This window comes from Lepidochelys olivacea (genome assembly GCF_965140295.1).
Source record: "Lepidochelys olivacea isolate rLepOli2 genome assembly, chromosome: 10".
Lineage (NCBI taxonomy): Eukaryota > Metazoa > Chordata > Testudines > Cheloniidae > Lepidochelys > Lepidochelys olivacea.
The window spans coordinates 38,919,328-38,932,523 of NC_140420.1; the positions used below are offsets into that span (position 1 = coordinate 38,919,328).

At 45.2% G+C, this 13,196-nt stretch overlaps 1 protein-coding gene across 9 annotated transcripts in view; it reads left to right on the forward strand.

The window, feature by feature from the left end:
• The window catches only part of MAPK8IP3 (mitogen-activated protein kinase 8 interacting protein 3), a 156,264-nt gene that overhangs the window by 123,827 nt on the left and 19,241 nt on the right, over positions 1-13,196 (forward strand). For 6 of the 9 annotated variants that reach the window (XM_084641154.1, XM_084641155.1, XM_084641152.1 and 3 more), the window contains 6 exons: positions 4,453-4,612; positions 7,297-7,392; positions 9,532-9,693; positions 11,137-11,302; positions 11,764-11,949; positions 12,638-12,824. In XM_084641154.1, coding sequence (XP_084497280.1) covers positions 4,453-4,612; positions 7,297-7,392; positions 9,532-9,693; positions 11,137-11,302; positions 11,764-11,949; positions 12,638-12,824 — 957 coding nt within the window. The remainder of the gene's footprint in view (positions 1-4,452; positions 4,613-7,296; positions 7,393-9,531; positions 9,694-11,136; positions 11,303-11,763; positions 11,950-12,637; positions 12,825-13,196) is intronic. The other 3 variants (XM_084641159.1, XM_084641160.1, XM_084641158.1) reach the window with 1 other exon arrangement.

Here is a 13,196-nt window from a genome sequence, read left to right on the forward strand (position 1 = left end):
ATCAAATGAGCACTGCAACCGTGTGTTATTAGCTTTGGACTCTCTTCACTGTCTTCTAAATAATTTCTTCTCATCTTGGATTCATTTGCAGCATTGTCTGTGACCAAGCTGTGTACTAGACATTTGATTTTTTTTTCAGTTTGTTATAGCTTTTACTGCTACGTCTTGTAAGTATTCTGCTGTGTGTGCATTTCCTGGTGTACCTGTTTCTGTAAGGAAGACATTCCCTTCTTCTGTTGTCACACAAGCACATATAACAGGATCATTGTGGACATTGCTCCACCCATCAAGACTCAGGTTAACAATCTTACCCTCTAGACCTTTTGCACACTACTCAGTTTCTCTTTCATACACTTTAACCAGCAATTGGCCTGCGACATCTGCTCTGTTGGGAGGACTGTATCCTGACTGAACCATGTTAATGAAGTGTGGATTCTCAATCATATCATAGAATATCAGGGTTGGAAGGGACCTCAGGAGGTCATCTAGTCCAACCCCCTGCTCAAAGCGCTGAGGTCCCTTCCAACCCTGATATTCTATGATTCTATGAAAGCAGGACCAATCCCCAATTAAATCATCCCAGCCAGGGCTTTGTCACGCCTGACCTTAAAAACTTCTAAGGAAGGAGATTCTACCACCTCCCTAGGTAACGCATTCCAGTGTTTCACCACCCTCCTAGTGAAAAAGTTTTTCCTAATATCCAATCTAAACCTCCCCCACTGCAACTTGAGACCATTACTCCTTGTCCTGTCATCTTCTACCACTGAGAATAGTCTAGAACCATTCTCTTTGGAACCACCTCTCAGGTAGTTGAAAGCAGCTATCAAATCTCCCCTCATTCTTCTCTTCTGCAGACTAAACAATCCCAGTTCCCTCAGCCTCTCCTCATAAGTCATGTGTTCCAGACCCCTAATCATTTTTGTTGCCCTTCGCTGGACTCTCTCCAATTTTTCCACATCCTTCTTGTAGTGTGGGGCCCAAAACTGGACACAGTACTCCAGATGAGGCCTCACCAATGTCGAATATAGGGGAACGATCACGTCCCTTGATCTGCTGGCTATGCCCCTACTTATACATCCCAAAATGCCATTGGCCTTCTTGGCAACAAGGGCACACTGTTGACTCATATCCAGCTTCTCGTTCACTGTCACCCCTAGGTCCTTTTCCGCAGAATTGCTGCCTAGCCATTCAGTCCCTAGTCTGTAGCGGTGCATTGGATTCTTCCGTCCTAAGTGCAGGACCCTGAACTTATACTTGTTGAACCTCATCAGATTTCTTTTGGCCCAATCCTCCAATTTGTCTAGGTCCCTCTGTATCCTATCCCTGCCCTCCAGCGTATCTACCACTCCTCCCAGTTTAGTATCATCCGCAAATTTGCTGAGAGTGCAATCCACACCATCCTCCAGATCATTTATGAAGATACTGAACAAAACCGGCCCCAGGACCAACCCCTGGGGCACTCCACTTGATACTGGCTGCCATCTAGACATGGAGCCATTGATCACTACCCGTTGAGCCCGACAATCTAGCCAACTTTCTACCCACCTTATAGTGCATTCATCCAGCCCGTACTACTTTAACTTGCTGACAAGAATACTGTGGGAGACCGTGTCAAAAGCTTTGCTAAAGTCAAGAAACAATACATCCACTGCATTCCCTTCATCCACAGAACCGGTAATCTCATCATAGAAGGCGATTAGATTAGTCATGCATGACCTTCCCTTGGTGAATCCATGCTGACTGTTCCTGATCACTTTCCTCTCGTGTAAGTGCTTCAGGATTGATTCCTTGAGGACCTGCTCCATGATATGGAAAGGAGAGTTTGTAGCATTAACAAACTGGGCAATTTTTAATCAATTAACTCTTTTTGTAATCTGCTGGTTCTTATCACAAACTTATCTATGGTTGTTTCTGGATGATGGAGGTTTTTGGTTTTTTTGCTGCAGGTGATATACTGTGGCTATGTGACATACATGATGTGACTGAAACACTATCATTGGCAGATAACTCTGAAACTATAGAAAATGATGGTGATCTTGAAGGTGGATAATCTTGAGACCAAATAAGTCAATGCAGTTAGTTAATTATTATTACCGTACTGCTCCTTTAGTATTATTCATTGCATTCACTGACACTCAGTACTACTTTAAAGGTGAAATTGTAAAAGGAAAATCTGCCTATTTCAGCTATTTATTTTTTATCACAACTGCATCGAAAATCATAGTACCATAGAGTAACAACTATATTTTTTGCTCAAACATGAGAATTCAAAAATAGCCCAGAAGGAAGACAGGCAGCTCTTAAGGAAGAAGTATGAAATAAAAAAGTTTACCAACCTGAAGATCCTGCATGTTCAGACATGTTCCTTTCATCATCTTCAACACAGCTTCCTCCTGAGAAGGAACGCTTTTCATGATGTTGTTTCTTTCAGGCAAACAGGCCTTGCATTTCTTTGTTGCACTGTTTGCATTTTGTACGCATGCCTGTCTTACCCCCAAGTAGAGGGGAATTTGATTATTTAATTAAAATATTCCCAAACTGGATCTCTTTTATAGCCTGCTGCCATCATAGGTTTTCCTTTCTAGTGAGAGAATGGTATGGTAGATTTCAAATCAATGAAGGCTACACTCAGAAAGACCTCAAGGTTTCTGGAATATGCTGCTCAAACAGTTTCACTTGTGTTTCTACTGCCTGTCCCTCCCTTCTCACATTTATCTCCAGACTTCTCCTTGTCCAGATCTATTCCGCCCCCAATCTTCTATTCATTGAACTTTTTGAAACTTTGCACTTTTACAGAGGGGTAAGGGATTGACTCTGTGTACACAAATTTGCAGAGGGACAGTAGGGTTGAGGTTTGTTATTTCTCACCTCAATGTAGTATTTATTTATTTATTTAAAACATTTTTGCTGTTAACAAGCATGTTCTCTCTGGAGACACAAATCCACAATTTGAGAACTGCAAAACTAAGCATCTCCGATGGTATCTTCTAGACTGAGCACTAAATCCCATTGGGTAGATAGAAAGATTAACCTAAATAGTCTAAACAGAAGCCCCTGGAATCCCATAAGATTGGGTCCCTAATCCATGAACTCTCGGAACTCATTTACAAAACTTTTCTTAAACATTACATGAATATATTGTCTCATACTATAGAATTAGAATTTATAATCCCTATTCCATGATGAGATATCTTTGAGCTATAATGTATCTTAATTAAAACGATCTTTAGATCTGATTTTTTTTATTTTTATTTTTTTTAATCGTTGATTTTTATCCACTCTGGTGACCGCCACAACCTGATTCCTCACATCAGGTGAGACTGGGAGCATCATGGAGGTGATGTTCTTGGTTTCTGAACTGGAGATGAAGACATGTCACTTCTGCACCCAAGGCCAGATTTACACCTCACGCACCCTTAGGCACAGCATCTTCAATGCCCCCCCTGCCTACAGCTGCCCTTCGTGTTTTCCATAAGAAATGAAACAAAAAAAATATATAAACACAGCCTCTCCAGGAAGGCATGAGATCCACCAGTATGCATGGTGCTCCCAGCCTGAGGTGGGGAGCAGCCCACCCATCCCAGGTGAGGCACATGGGGGGGACTGTACCTCTCCCCACGGCTCTGCCTGTGCAAGTGAATGGGGCACTAGCCACCTCCCTCCCTTTCCCTTCCTGGCACTGGGTAGAGGTAGTGCGGCGGCCGAGATTGGGAAGGGACTGGGACGCTCCCAGCACCTGCAGCAGCTGCCCCGCCCGCCTGCGGCTCAGCTCGCCCAGGCGGCCTGACTCAGACGCTCACCCTGCTCCAGCCCCACAGGCGGGGCAGCCACCAACCCGTGCCAGGAGCCTGGCTGCCCACAGGGGAGCTGTATGTATTACATTTTTTAACTTTTAACCCACTTTTGACTTTTAGGCGCTCCTAGGCATGTGCCTACTGTGCCTAATTGGAAATCCGGCCTTGCTTTGCACCCTCTACTTGCTGGCCACTTGTTCTGCAGTTTCAAAGGAGCTGCTCACCTTCTCAGCAAGCCAACAGAGAGGGTTTTAAGACGTGGAAAAGATTAAACAGTTGATTGGAAAGAAAGAAGGAATATCTTCCAACTGAGGTCATGGGGTCAGTAAAATGCAAAGGAACCTAAGCTGATAATCTTAGGGTCTCCCATGAATGTTTGTCCCCAAGAAAGCTGATTCTCCATCTCTGAAGGGTTCTGGGTGTGTTCCCAAGGACCTGTCTTACCACAATGGGTGAGTTGGAAGGGAGCTAGAGATTAGGGCTTCCCTGGGTCCACCTCACAACAGGACTTTTATCTCTCTTGTTTCCTGCTCCTCCTTTTCTCCTTGTCAAAGACACTCTTTTATTTCCTGCTTTGTATTCTTTGACCTCTGACTGTTTGTCTTCTGCCTTCCATGGCAATGCTTTCTTGACCCTCTGCCTCTGTTTTTAACCATAGATTGAGAAGTAACACTGTTGCTTCTCTCCTCAGTGACTGTACGTCATCCACACGTCGCGAACAGAAGCGCGAGCAGTACCGCCAGGTCCGAGAGCATGTGCGGAATGATGACGGTCGATTACAGGCCTGTGGGTGGAGCCTTCCTGCCAAGTACAAGCAGGTAGGAACCATTTGCTGCAAGGCTGAGGGGGAAGAACAGGTGATTACAATCCCAAATGAAACCAGTAGAAACCTAACTCCCCCTATTGGTAAATATACTTTTTATTGGTACAGCATTTGAATTAAAGATACTGTAGACACATGCGGTCTGTCTGGTGGGCTTGGGTCAAATTCATCCTTTCTATATGCCCTCTGCAGTCATTGGAGGGGAAGTTCTCTTGCATGGAAGTTTCTGAAAGAACTCCATCTGGAAGCAGCAATAATTCTTCCTCCACCAGAGCCCATTCTTATTCTTATTTTTATTTACTTTATTTTTTTCAATTTAGTCCATACACAGGCTCTGAGCACTCTGCCAATTATTTAAAATTACAAACCCAGTCAGCTCTCTGGTCTGCCCAGCAGCAAGATCAAATACCATCACCCAATATGTTGGCCTACACTGCAACCCACCTACCTCTCATCAAAGGTCAGGTGATGGAAATGGGCGCTGCAATGTGCCCTGAAAGTTGACAAATCCCCAGGCTGCTTTGGAGCTGGGAGGGAGGGCATTCCAGTGTCCTGGGACCCTTACAGAATGCTCTGTCAGCCACCTGCTCTTGTTAAATCAAGGGGGAATATACCAGTAGTGTCTGTGCTGACCAAATGTCACATTCTGGGGGGCAATCTAGACCAGTGAGGTGTTGTCATTGCTTGCCCTGTAACTCTTAAGTGCTTCAAAAGGCTCTGCTCTGCGGTGCTCTTGTCTGGATGTTTCTAGCCAGCGGACAAGCCTGCACTGAGTTTCTGTGATTCCAGCAGCCATGCTCCGGTTACACCTGGCAAGATGACCCCAACACAATTCCAAACTTTTCCAAAACCATGTGCTCTGCAATGTCCAGCCCTCTCTTGGACCATTCAGAGAGATTTAAGGTTTGTTTGTTCCTTTAAAGATACAATATCCAACAGCTTGCCACATTAACTAGAGTTCACGTTCACTTTAATTCAAACACAGCAGTGGGTTGGGTTAGATTAAAAGTAAAACAAGTTTATTAACAATACAAGATTGGATTTTAAGTGAGTTCAAGTATAAAGGGTAGAGTTAGAAATGGTTGCAAGAAAATGCCAGTGAAAAATGCCATCTAATGGCTAAGGCTTAATAAAACAATCTGCAGCCTTTATTCAGGCCTTTATTCTTACCAATCTACCTTCCAGCAAGATGGCTGACCACTCCTCTGGTCAAGATCTCCCACAAAGTTCAAAGTACTCAATTCCTTAGTCGTCTCAGGTGAAAAATAACTGTGGGTTCTTTCCCCCTTTTTTTTATAGCCTAGTGAATTTTTCTGAAGGTTACCCACCAAAGTAAAGTTCATTAAGCTATTAGGAAGGCAACATGGAGTCTGGTGGTGGAGGAAGCTCCATGCTTTTTTCTTCCCTCCCCTCCCGCAGTGTTTGGTACAATGCAAATTATTCTGTTTCCTGCAATCTCCTCCCCCTGCTGTCTTGATGGTCCTGTTTATCTTCTATGTTGTTTGCATTCCCATTATCTCTTAATGTACATTGAATGTCATTCAGCCACCTAGAAGGCATCTCCCTTTGTCTAGAGTGGAATAACTTTAGCCCTGCCTGGCAGGACACATAATTTCCAATATGTTTGTAATTTTGAGTTTGTGTTCATAGAATCATAGTATATCAGGGTTGGAAGGGACCTCAGGAGATCATCTAGTCCAACCCCTGCTTAAAGCAGGACCAATCCCCAACTAAATCATCCCAGCCAGGGCTTTGTTAAGCCTGACCTTAAAAACCTCTAAGGAAGGAGAATCCACCACGTCCCTAGGTAACCCATTCCAGTGCTTCACCACCCTCCTAGTGAAAAAGTTTTTCCTAATATCCAATCTAAACCTCCCCCACTGCAACTTGAGACCATTACTCCTTGTTCTGTCATCTGGTACCACTGAGAACAGTCTAGATCCATCCTCCTTGGAACCCCCTTTCAGGTAGTTGAAAGCAGCTATCAAATCCCCCCTCATTCTTCTCTTCTGCAGAATAAATAATCCCAGTTCCCTCAGCCTCTCCTTATAAGTCATGTGCTCCAGCCCCCTAATCATTTTTGTTGCCCTCCGCCAGACTCTTCCAATTTTTCCACATCCTTCTTGTAGTGTGGGGCCCAAAACTGGACACAGTACTCCAGATGAGGCCTCACCAATGCTGAACAGAGGGGAATGATCACGTCCCTCGATCTGCTGGCAGTGCTCCTACTGGTGTTCCGTACTTACACCAAACAGTAATATTAATGATCAGTGATTTCTATTGATAGCTTACATGACACTTTTTGGGTACAATTTATGACCTTAGTGAGTTGGAGTACACTTAACTAGTCATGCCAGCTGTAACTCACTCACTACCAGATACAGTGAGCCCCTGGCCCTCTTGCATTGGAATGCTGTTAGTGTGACACTATAACTCTGGCAGTGTATCCTGGTGAGAGAGGTGGTCTCACAGGTATACTGGTTCCAGGCCATTTGAGGCTTCATTCCATACAAGGTGTACGATGAAGCATACGCAGGCATTGGCAGTGAGTAACTGCAAGGTTTTTCTAAGGCTAAAGTTTTTTGTTACACCTTCATGGCTATAGGTCTATTGTTATAGCTGGCTTATAATCATATCACACTCTTGTACTGTCTTTCTCTGTCTCCTCTTCCTCCACAGCTGAGTCCCAATGGTGGCCAGGAAGACACCCGCATGAAAAATGTCCCTGTGCCTGTGTACTGTCGCCCTCTAGTGGAGAAGGACCCCACCATGAAGGTAAATATTCAGCTATAGACTGTTTTGCATACCATTGTGACTGTGAGTGGTGCACGTCCCCGGGTATGAATTATGGTCAAATTAATTACTGGTGCAATTTTTAGGTTGTTTGAAATTTTTGACATGGACCAATTGTTCAAAGTTTCTGTTAAATCTGAAGACTTCTACTCCTGCTTTGCCTTTGGAATGGCTTATTTCTAATGCATATAGGACAACAGTACATCTGTTTCTAAGGCTATATTTCACAGCAAATTTTGGTTGCCAGGAGACATTACTGTGGTTCTTTCCTAGGTTCTTTGCTTGTTTTTATGCATGACTTACACAGGATCAGCAACCACCTGAGTTTATAAAGCTCCCCTTACAAAGAAGCCTTAGAGCACTGTACAGTAAACCGATATAAAAAAATCAGCAAGAGCAGTTGAAGGCAGCTATGAACATATTTCTTTAACCTCCATCACTGATTAGAAATCGCCAATCTGAACCAAATTTAGCTTTGGTGTTTGTAACTCAATAGACTTCTCTGGAATTGTCTGCTTATGCCAGGCCTGAATCTATGACACTCTGAGTATCTTTCCCAAACTTGAAGAAGAGCTCTGTGGAGCTCAAAAGCTTGTCTCTGTCACCAGCAGATGTTGGTCCAGTAAAAGATACACCTCTACCCCGATACAATGCGGTCCAATATAACGCGAATTTGCATATAACTCGGTAAAGCAGTGCTCTGGGGAGCGGAGCTGCTTTACCTCGTTATATCCGAATTCATGTTACTGCAAGCGGTTCCTCTGCACCCCCCCCTTACTTGCCCAGCTCGCCTCCGCCTCCTCCCACGAGCATGCCACCTCTCCGCTTCTCCTCCCTCCCAGGCTTGCCGCGCCAATCAGCTGATTCGCAGCAAGCCTGGGAGGGAGGGAGAAACGGGAGGAGAAGCAGAGCGGCAGCGGCGCGCTCAGGGACGTAGGCGGAGTGGAGGTGAGCTGGGGCGGGGGGCGCAGGGAGGGCCGCAGCAAGTAACCGAGGGGTGGGGGGCAGGGGGCAGAGGAACTGCTCCCCACCCCAGCTCACTTCCCCTCCGCCTCCTCCCCTGACCGCACCATTGCCACTCCGCTTCTCCCCCCTTCCTCCCTCCCTCCCTCCAAGGCTTGCTGCGAATCAGCTGATTGGTGTGGCAGGCCTGGGAGGGAGGAGAAGCGGAGCAGCGGCGTGCTCGTGGGACGAGGCGGAGCAGAGGTGAGCTGGGGCGGGGAGAGGTTCCTCTTCCTACCCTGCTATAACATGGTCTCACCTATAAGACGGTAAGCTTTTTTGGTTCCCAGGACTGTGTTATATCGGGGTACAGGTATTCCCTCCCCCACCTTGTCTCTCATATTCAGAGTTGATTTTCAGACTGCAGTTGGATATTAAATGGTAAAAGAATTCTTACATTGCTGGCTGTTTGTGGTCTGAGATTCTCAGCATAGCCTGACCTATGGGGATGCTTCTGTTTGGTCTGTTTTTCCCCAGAGATTGTTGATTGTCCCAGTGTTTGGGAATAGGATTCCATCCCCAACATTCTCATAAAAACAATGTGGCTTACAGTGGATTAGGTAGTTTCTAGCACAGGAGAAGATGCAAGTCACTTCAAACTTGCAGGAAACCTGCTTTTCAGGGCCCAATCCTACATTTGTTATGCATGCTTAATCCAAATCGAAGACAAATCCGTTTTTTGTCTGCATGCATACTGCAGAGTCATGCCCTAACAGCCCTGTTTCCAGTTGTGGACTCTGTTAGTACTGCCTGTTCTGGTTATTGACGTGTGAAGAAAACATTCTGCTTCTCCACCTAGGAGAGTCTTGGGACCCTTTTCACTGCAATGCTGTGGACCTTTCACCAGCTTGATTTTAGGTCACACACAGAGTTTATTTTCTTTCTCTTTTAATATCTGCTAATCATATTTGCTAAATTGTCTCTTTGGAAATGCAGTGGCTTCAGATTTCCTCTTTCCTTTCTCCCCTAAATTGACTGTGGTTTCTGGTAGAAATCAACCTAAATTTTTGTAGGTGTTGGGTATGTGCATGGAATGCTCTGCAGGGGTACTTGAACTGAGTAAGGTTCTGGTCCCCAAATAGTTCTTAGTCTCTTTAGATTTCTGCTTTGATCATTTAGTTGTGGTGTGCAGCTGGAGTCAACCTGATGGGGTGGAAGCCCTTTGAACAGGATTCTGGGAGTGGACAGAAGTCAGATCCTGGACGTGATCCGCTCACCTGTGACCGGGAGGTGGAAGGAGAGAACACCAAGAGTAACCACACATCTCCAGAAAAGAAAAAGGTCAGAAAAGGGACCCTCTGATTCTCTCCCCCTCTTTCTGTCCCTGCCCCCCTTATTTGGCACACTCATCATCATAGTATTAGAACTATGTCTCTCATGTACTGGCTGTTTGCATAGTCTTTCCTCCTGTTACCATTGGTTTAATATCTATGCAGCATTGTCCAGTGATAAGAGCAGGTGCTATTCCCAGCTCCACCAATGACTCTGATCTTGGATAAGTCACATACCCTGGCCAAGCCTCCATTTTCCCCTTTGTAAAGTGCTTGGAGATCTACAGATACAAGGTGCTTTATTAGAATAAAAGGATCATTTGATGCCGAATGACAATGCAGTCTTTCATAAAAAGTATCAGGATTCAGGCAGGAACAGGATGTATTGAGAATCATGGTATTGGAGCTTGGGTGCAAGATGGCTAATGCTGCTTCTGTAATACAGAAGCCTTGCTGTCCAGCTATCAAGCAGACAGATGAAGTAATGGCAGGCAACACAATGGCTCATTTCATTCAGCTTTCCATACGGCAAAACGTTAGCAGCTATGAGGATGGAAAGGGCTAAAGCCAGTGATGACTGACCTGTAACCGATAACTAGTGAAAGTGCAGTAGAGCTGTAGGTTGCTCTGTAAATCTTTGCAAGGTTGTGGCTACTCTTGGCTTCCATGTCTTCCCACAGTAGGATGGCTGCTAATCCTCTGGGAAGGAGGATAATACTGCAATAGATTTCTAATAACTGGTGGGTTTCACCCTCAAGCCCATCTGCCTCCCAGCTGTATTTTGAGCTAAGAAGTGGGTTATTGCTAGGTGTGTTGGTGAGCTCATTCCTGGCCTGTTTTACCATAGCAAGAGAGGTTTTATTGGAATGAGCTGCTGCTTCTGAACTTCCCATTCTAGAAAGCAACTTTTTTCACCGAACATAAACCCAGTAAGATACTGAACCCAATGTTACAACAGTTTGAAGCCACCTAGAGGGAATGCAGGGCTTTTCTATGATTTATGTCTGGGGAACTGTGATGAATTTTAAAAATGGATTGGTTGTGCTAAGTAGTAGCATAGTAGACAGAACCTTCCTTGCTTAGGTTGATAATTCAAGTACAGCCGAGGTTGACAGTAACTAAATGTTGTTACTATCTGACTGCTGTTTGGTGGCCTCTATGAAATGAGGCGACTTACACTAATTGTAAGTCTCAGAGGCGAGGCTTAGGACCAAACTCCCCACTCGCCCCATAGGTGGTCTCTGCAGTCTGGGCTGAGGTATGCTAGGGCAGCAGCATAGTGGAAGTTTGCATTGTGGCTGCCTATTTTTGTGTATCTTCAGATGCTAACAAGAGGTGTTCGCTCTCTAGAGCTGGAAGGCTGGTCTCTTCAATACAAATGTTGTCAAAGATTGATTGGTTAGCTGGAGTCTCAGGAGTGCTGATTCTCTCCCTTCATTTTTATCTCCTGCAGGTAAAGGAGCTGCACGAGATGGATGCCACATCCAGCCGAGTCTGGATTCTCACGAGTACCCTCTCTACAAGTAAAGTTGTAATCATTGATGCCAACCAGCCTGGCACAGTGGTGGATCAGTTTACTGTCTGCAATGCCCACGTACTCTGCATTTCCAGCATCCCTGGTAAGTGAGAAAAGGCATCTTTCAAGCTTGAACAGATTCATCAACTCCTCAGATTTGTTGCAAATGATGCTTAGTTGTTCCGTAGCTAACAAGTGGGAGTGCTGTGACCAGTTCAGCAACTGTGTCCACAGATGGTCACCCATAACCTGCCTTCATGTAGGACCAGACTGTGGAGACTTTACTTACGTTGATGAGCACCTATTCATGTAAGTAGTTCCTTTGACTTCCAGAAGTCTACTCATGTAAGCAAGTGCTCACCAGGCTGAGTAAGGGCTCCACAAACCTGGCCTTGATATGGAGGCTGGGCAAGGCACTCTCCAAGGGGCTGTGGTGTCTTCATGAGACTGGTAAACTCACCATCAGAATGTTACATCTCCATGGATATCTCAGGAATGCTGCTAAGCCAAAATAGGGTAGAGTGGCTATTACACTTACGGAAGAGTCTCTTCCTTTCCCTTCAGCGGCTAGTGACAGTGACTATCCTCCAGGCGAGATCTTTCTGGAGGGAGACGTGAATCCAGAAGAGTCATCTGGAACAGATGGAGTCCTTGCAGGAATCACTCTGGTGGGTTGTGCAACCCGGTGCAACGTGCCACGCAGTAACTGTTCTTCTCGTGGAGACACCCCCGTGCTGGATAAGGGACAGAGTGAGTCTCAGGACTAAGGTCTCATGATAATCTGGTTTTCACCCTGTAGCCACATCCTTCTTCATCTGAGTACTCCCCTTCCTGGCCTGAAGTCCTTGGGGATCCCCAAGAAGTCTTGCAAGTCTAGTCTAAGTCATAAACACCTTGGCCATCCCCTTTGTTTATACCTTTGAGACCTTCTATTTAGAATCCAGAGTGTTCCTTTCCTCTTCCCTATGAATGATCCACATCACACTGTACAGTACTGGGGTTAACAGAGTGGAATCTTTTCGACAGATGACATGCCCTTGATCTCTCACTTTTGTTGCTAATCTTAGCATTTTCCTTTCCCAACCCATGTCTTTCTATAAACTCACTAATTCATTGAGGTGAGCAAAGATGTGAGTGTGGGAACGGGAGTAAAAATACTCTGATCAGATCCTCAGTGGAACGGGCTGCCGTAGAGGGTTTCTGACACCCTACCAGACATAGACCTTACCTCACCTTAAAATACTCTGACTCCTCTCCTTCAGAATAGAGATCTCTCTTGAGTACTCTCCTCATCTATATGCAGCTTGGGGAATCTATAATAGCAGACACAAAAGCTGTCTGACTTGCAAGAATAATCATAAAACCAGAAGCTTTTTTATATATATAGTTCCCTCTTTCTTGTTTCCCATCCACCTTACAGCATTTTCCCCTTCCCTAGGTGAGGTGGCTGCAGTCAGCAATGGGAAGATCTATCAGTCCCAGTCCACGGAGGAGGCAACAGAAGCTACAGAGGTACCAGAGAGTGGTGCAAATGAAACAGAACCAGCTCAAGTCCGGCCTGGTCCACTTACAGAGCATATCTTTACAGAGCCAGATCCAGCTCAGGCACCTGTTAGACAGAACAGGTAGGCTGGATGCATGGAGTGTGCTCTTTGTCTTATACTTAGATATAAGCTCCTTGGGGCTGGGACTGTCTTTTTGTCCTGTGTTTGTACAGCGCCAACCACAGTAGGGTTCTGATCCACAATAAGGAGTCCTCAGTGCAATGGTAATACAAAAAATAATAATAACAATAATACAGTTGTGTACCATCAATCTTTGCCTGCATCAGCTGTTTGTGATGAGTAAAATGAGGTGGCCAGTCTGGTTTTTTTGGGCAGATTCAAACTCTCGTCACTTTCATGCCAAACCAATATCACAGATGGGATAACAGGGTAGAGAAGAAATAAAATGAAACAAACATGGTTCAGCTAACAGTCGTGGTTCGGCTGCCCACT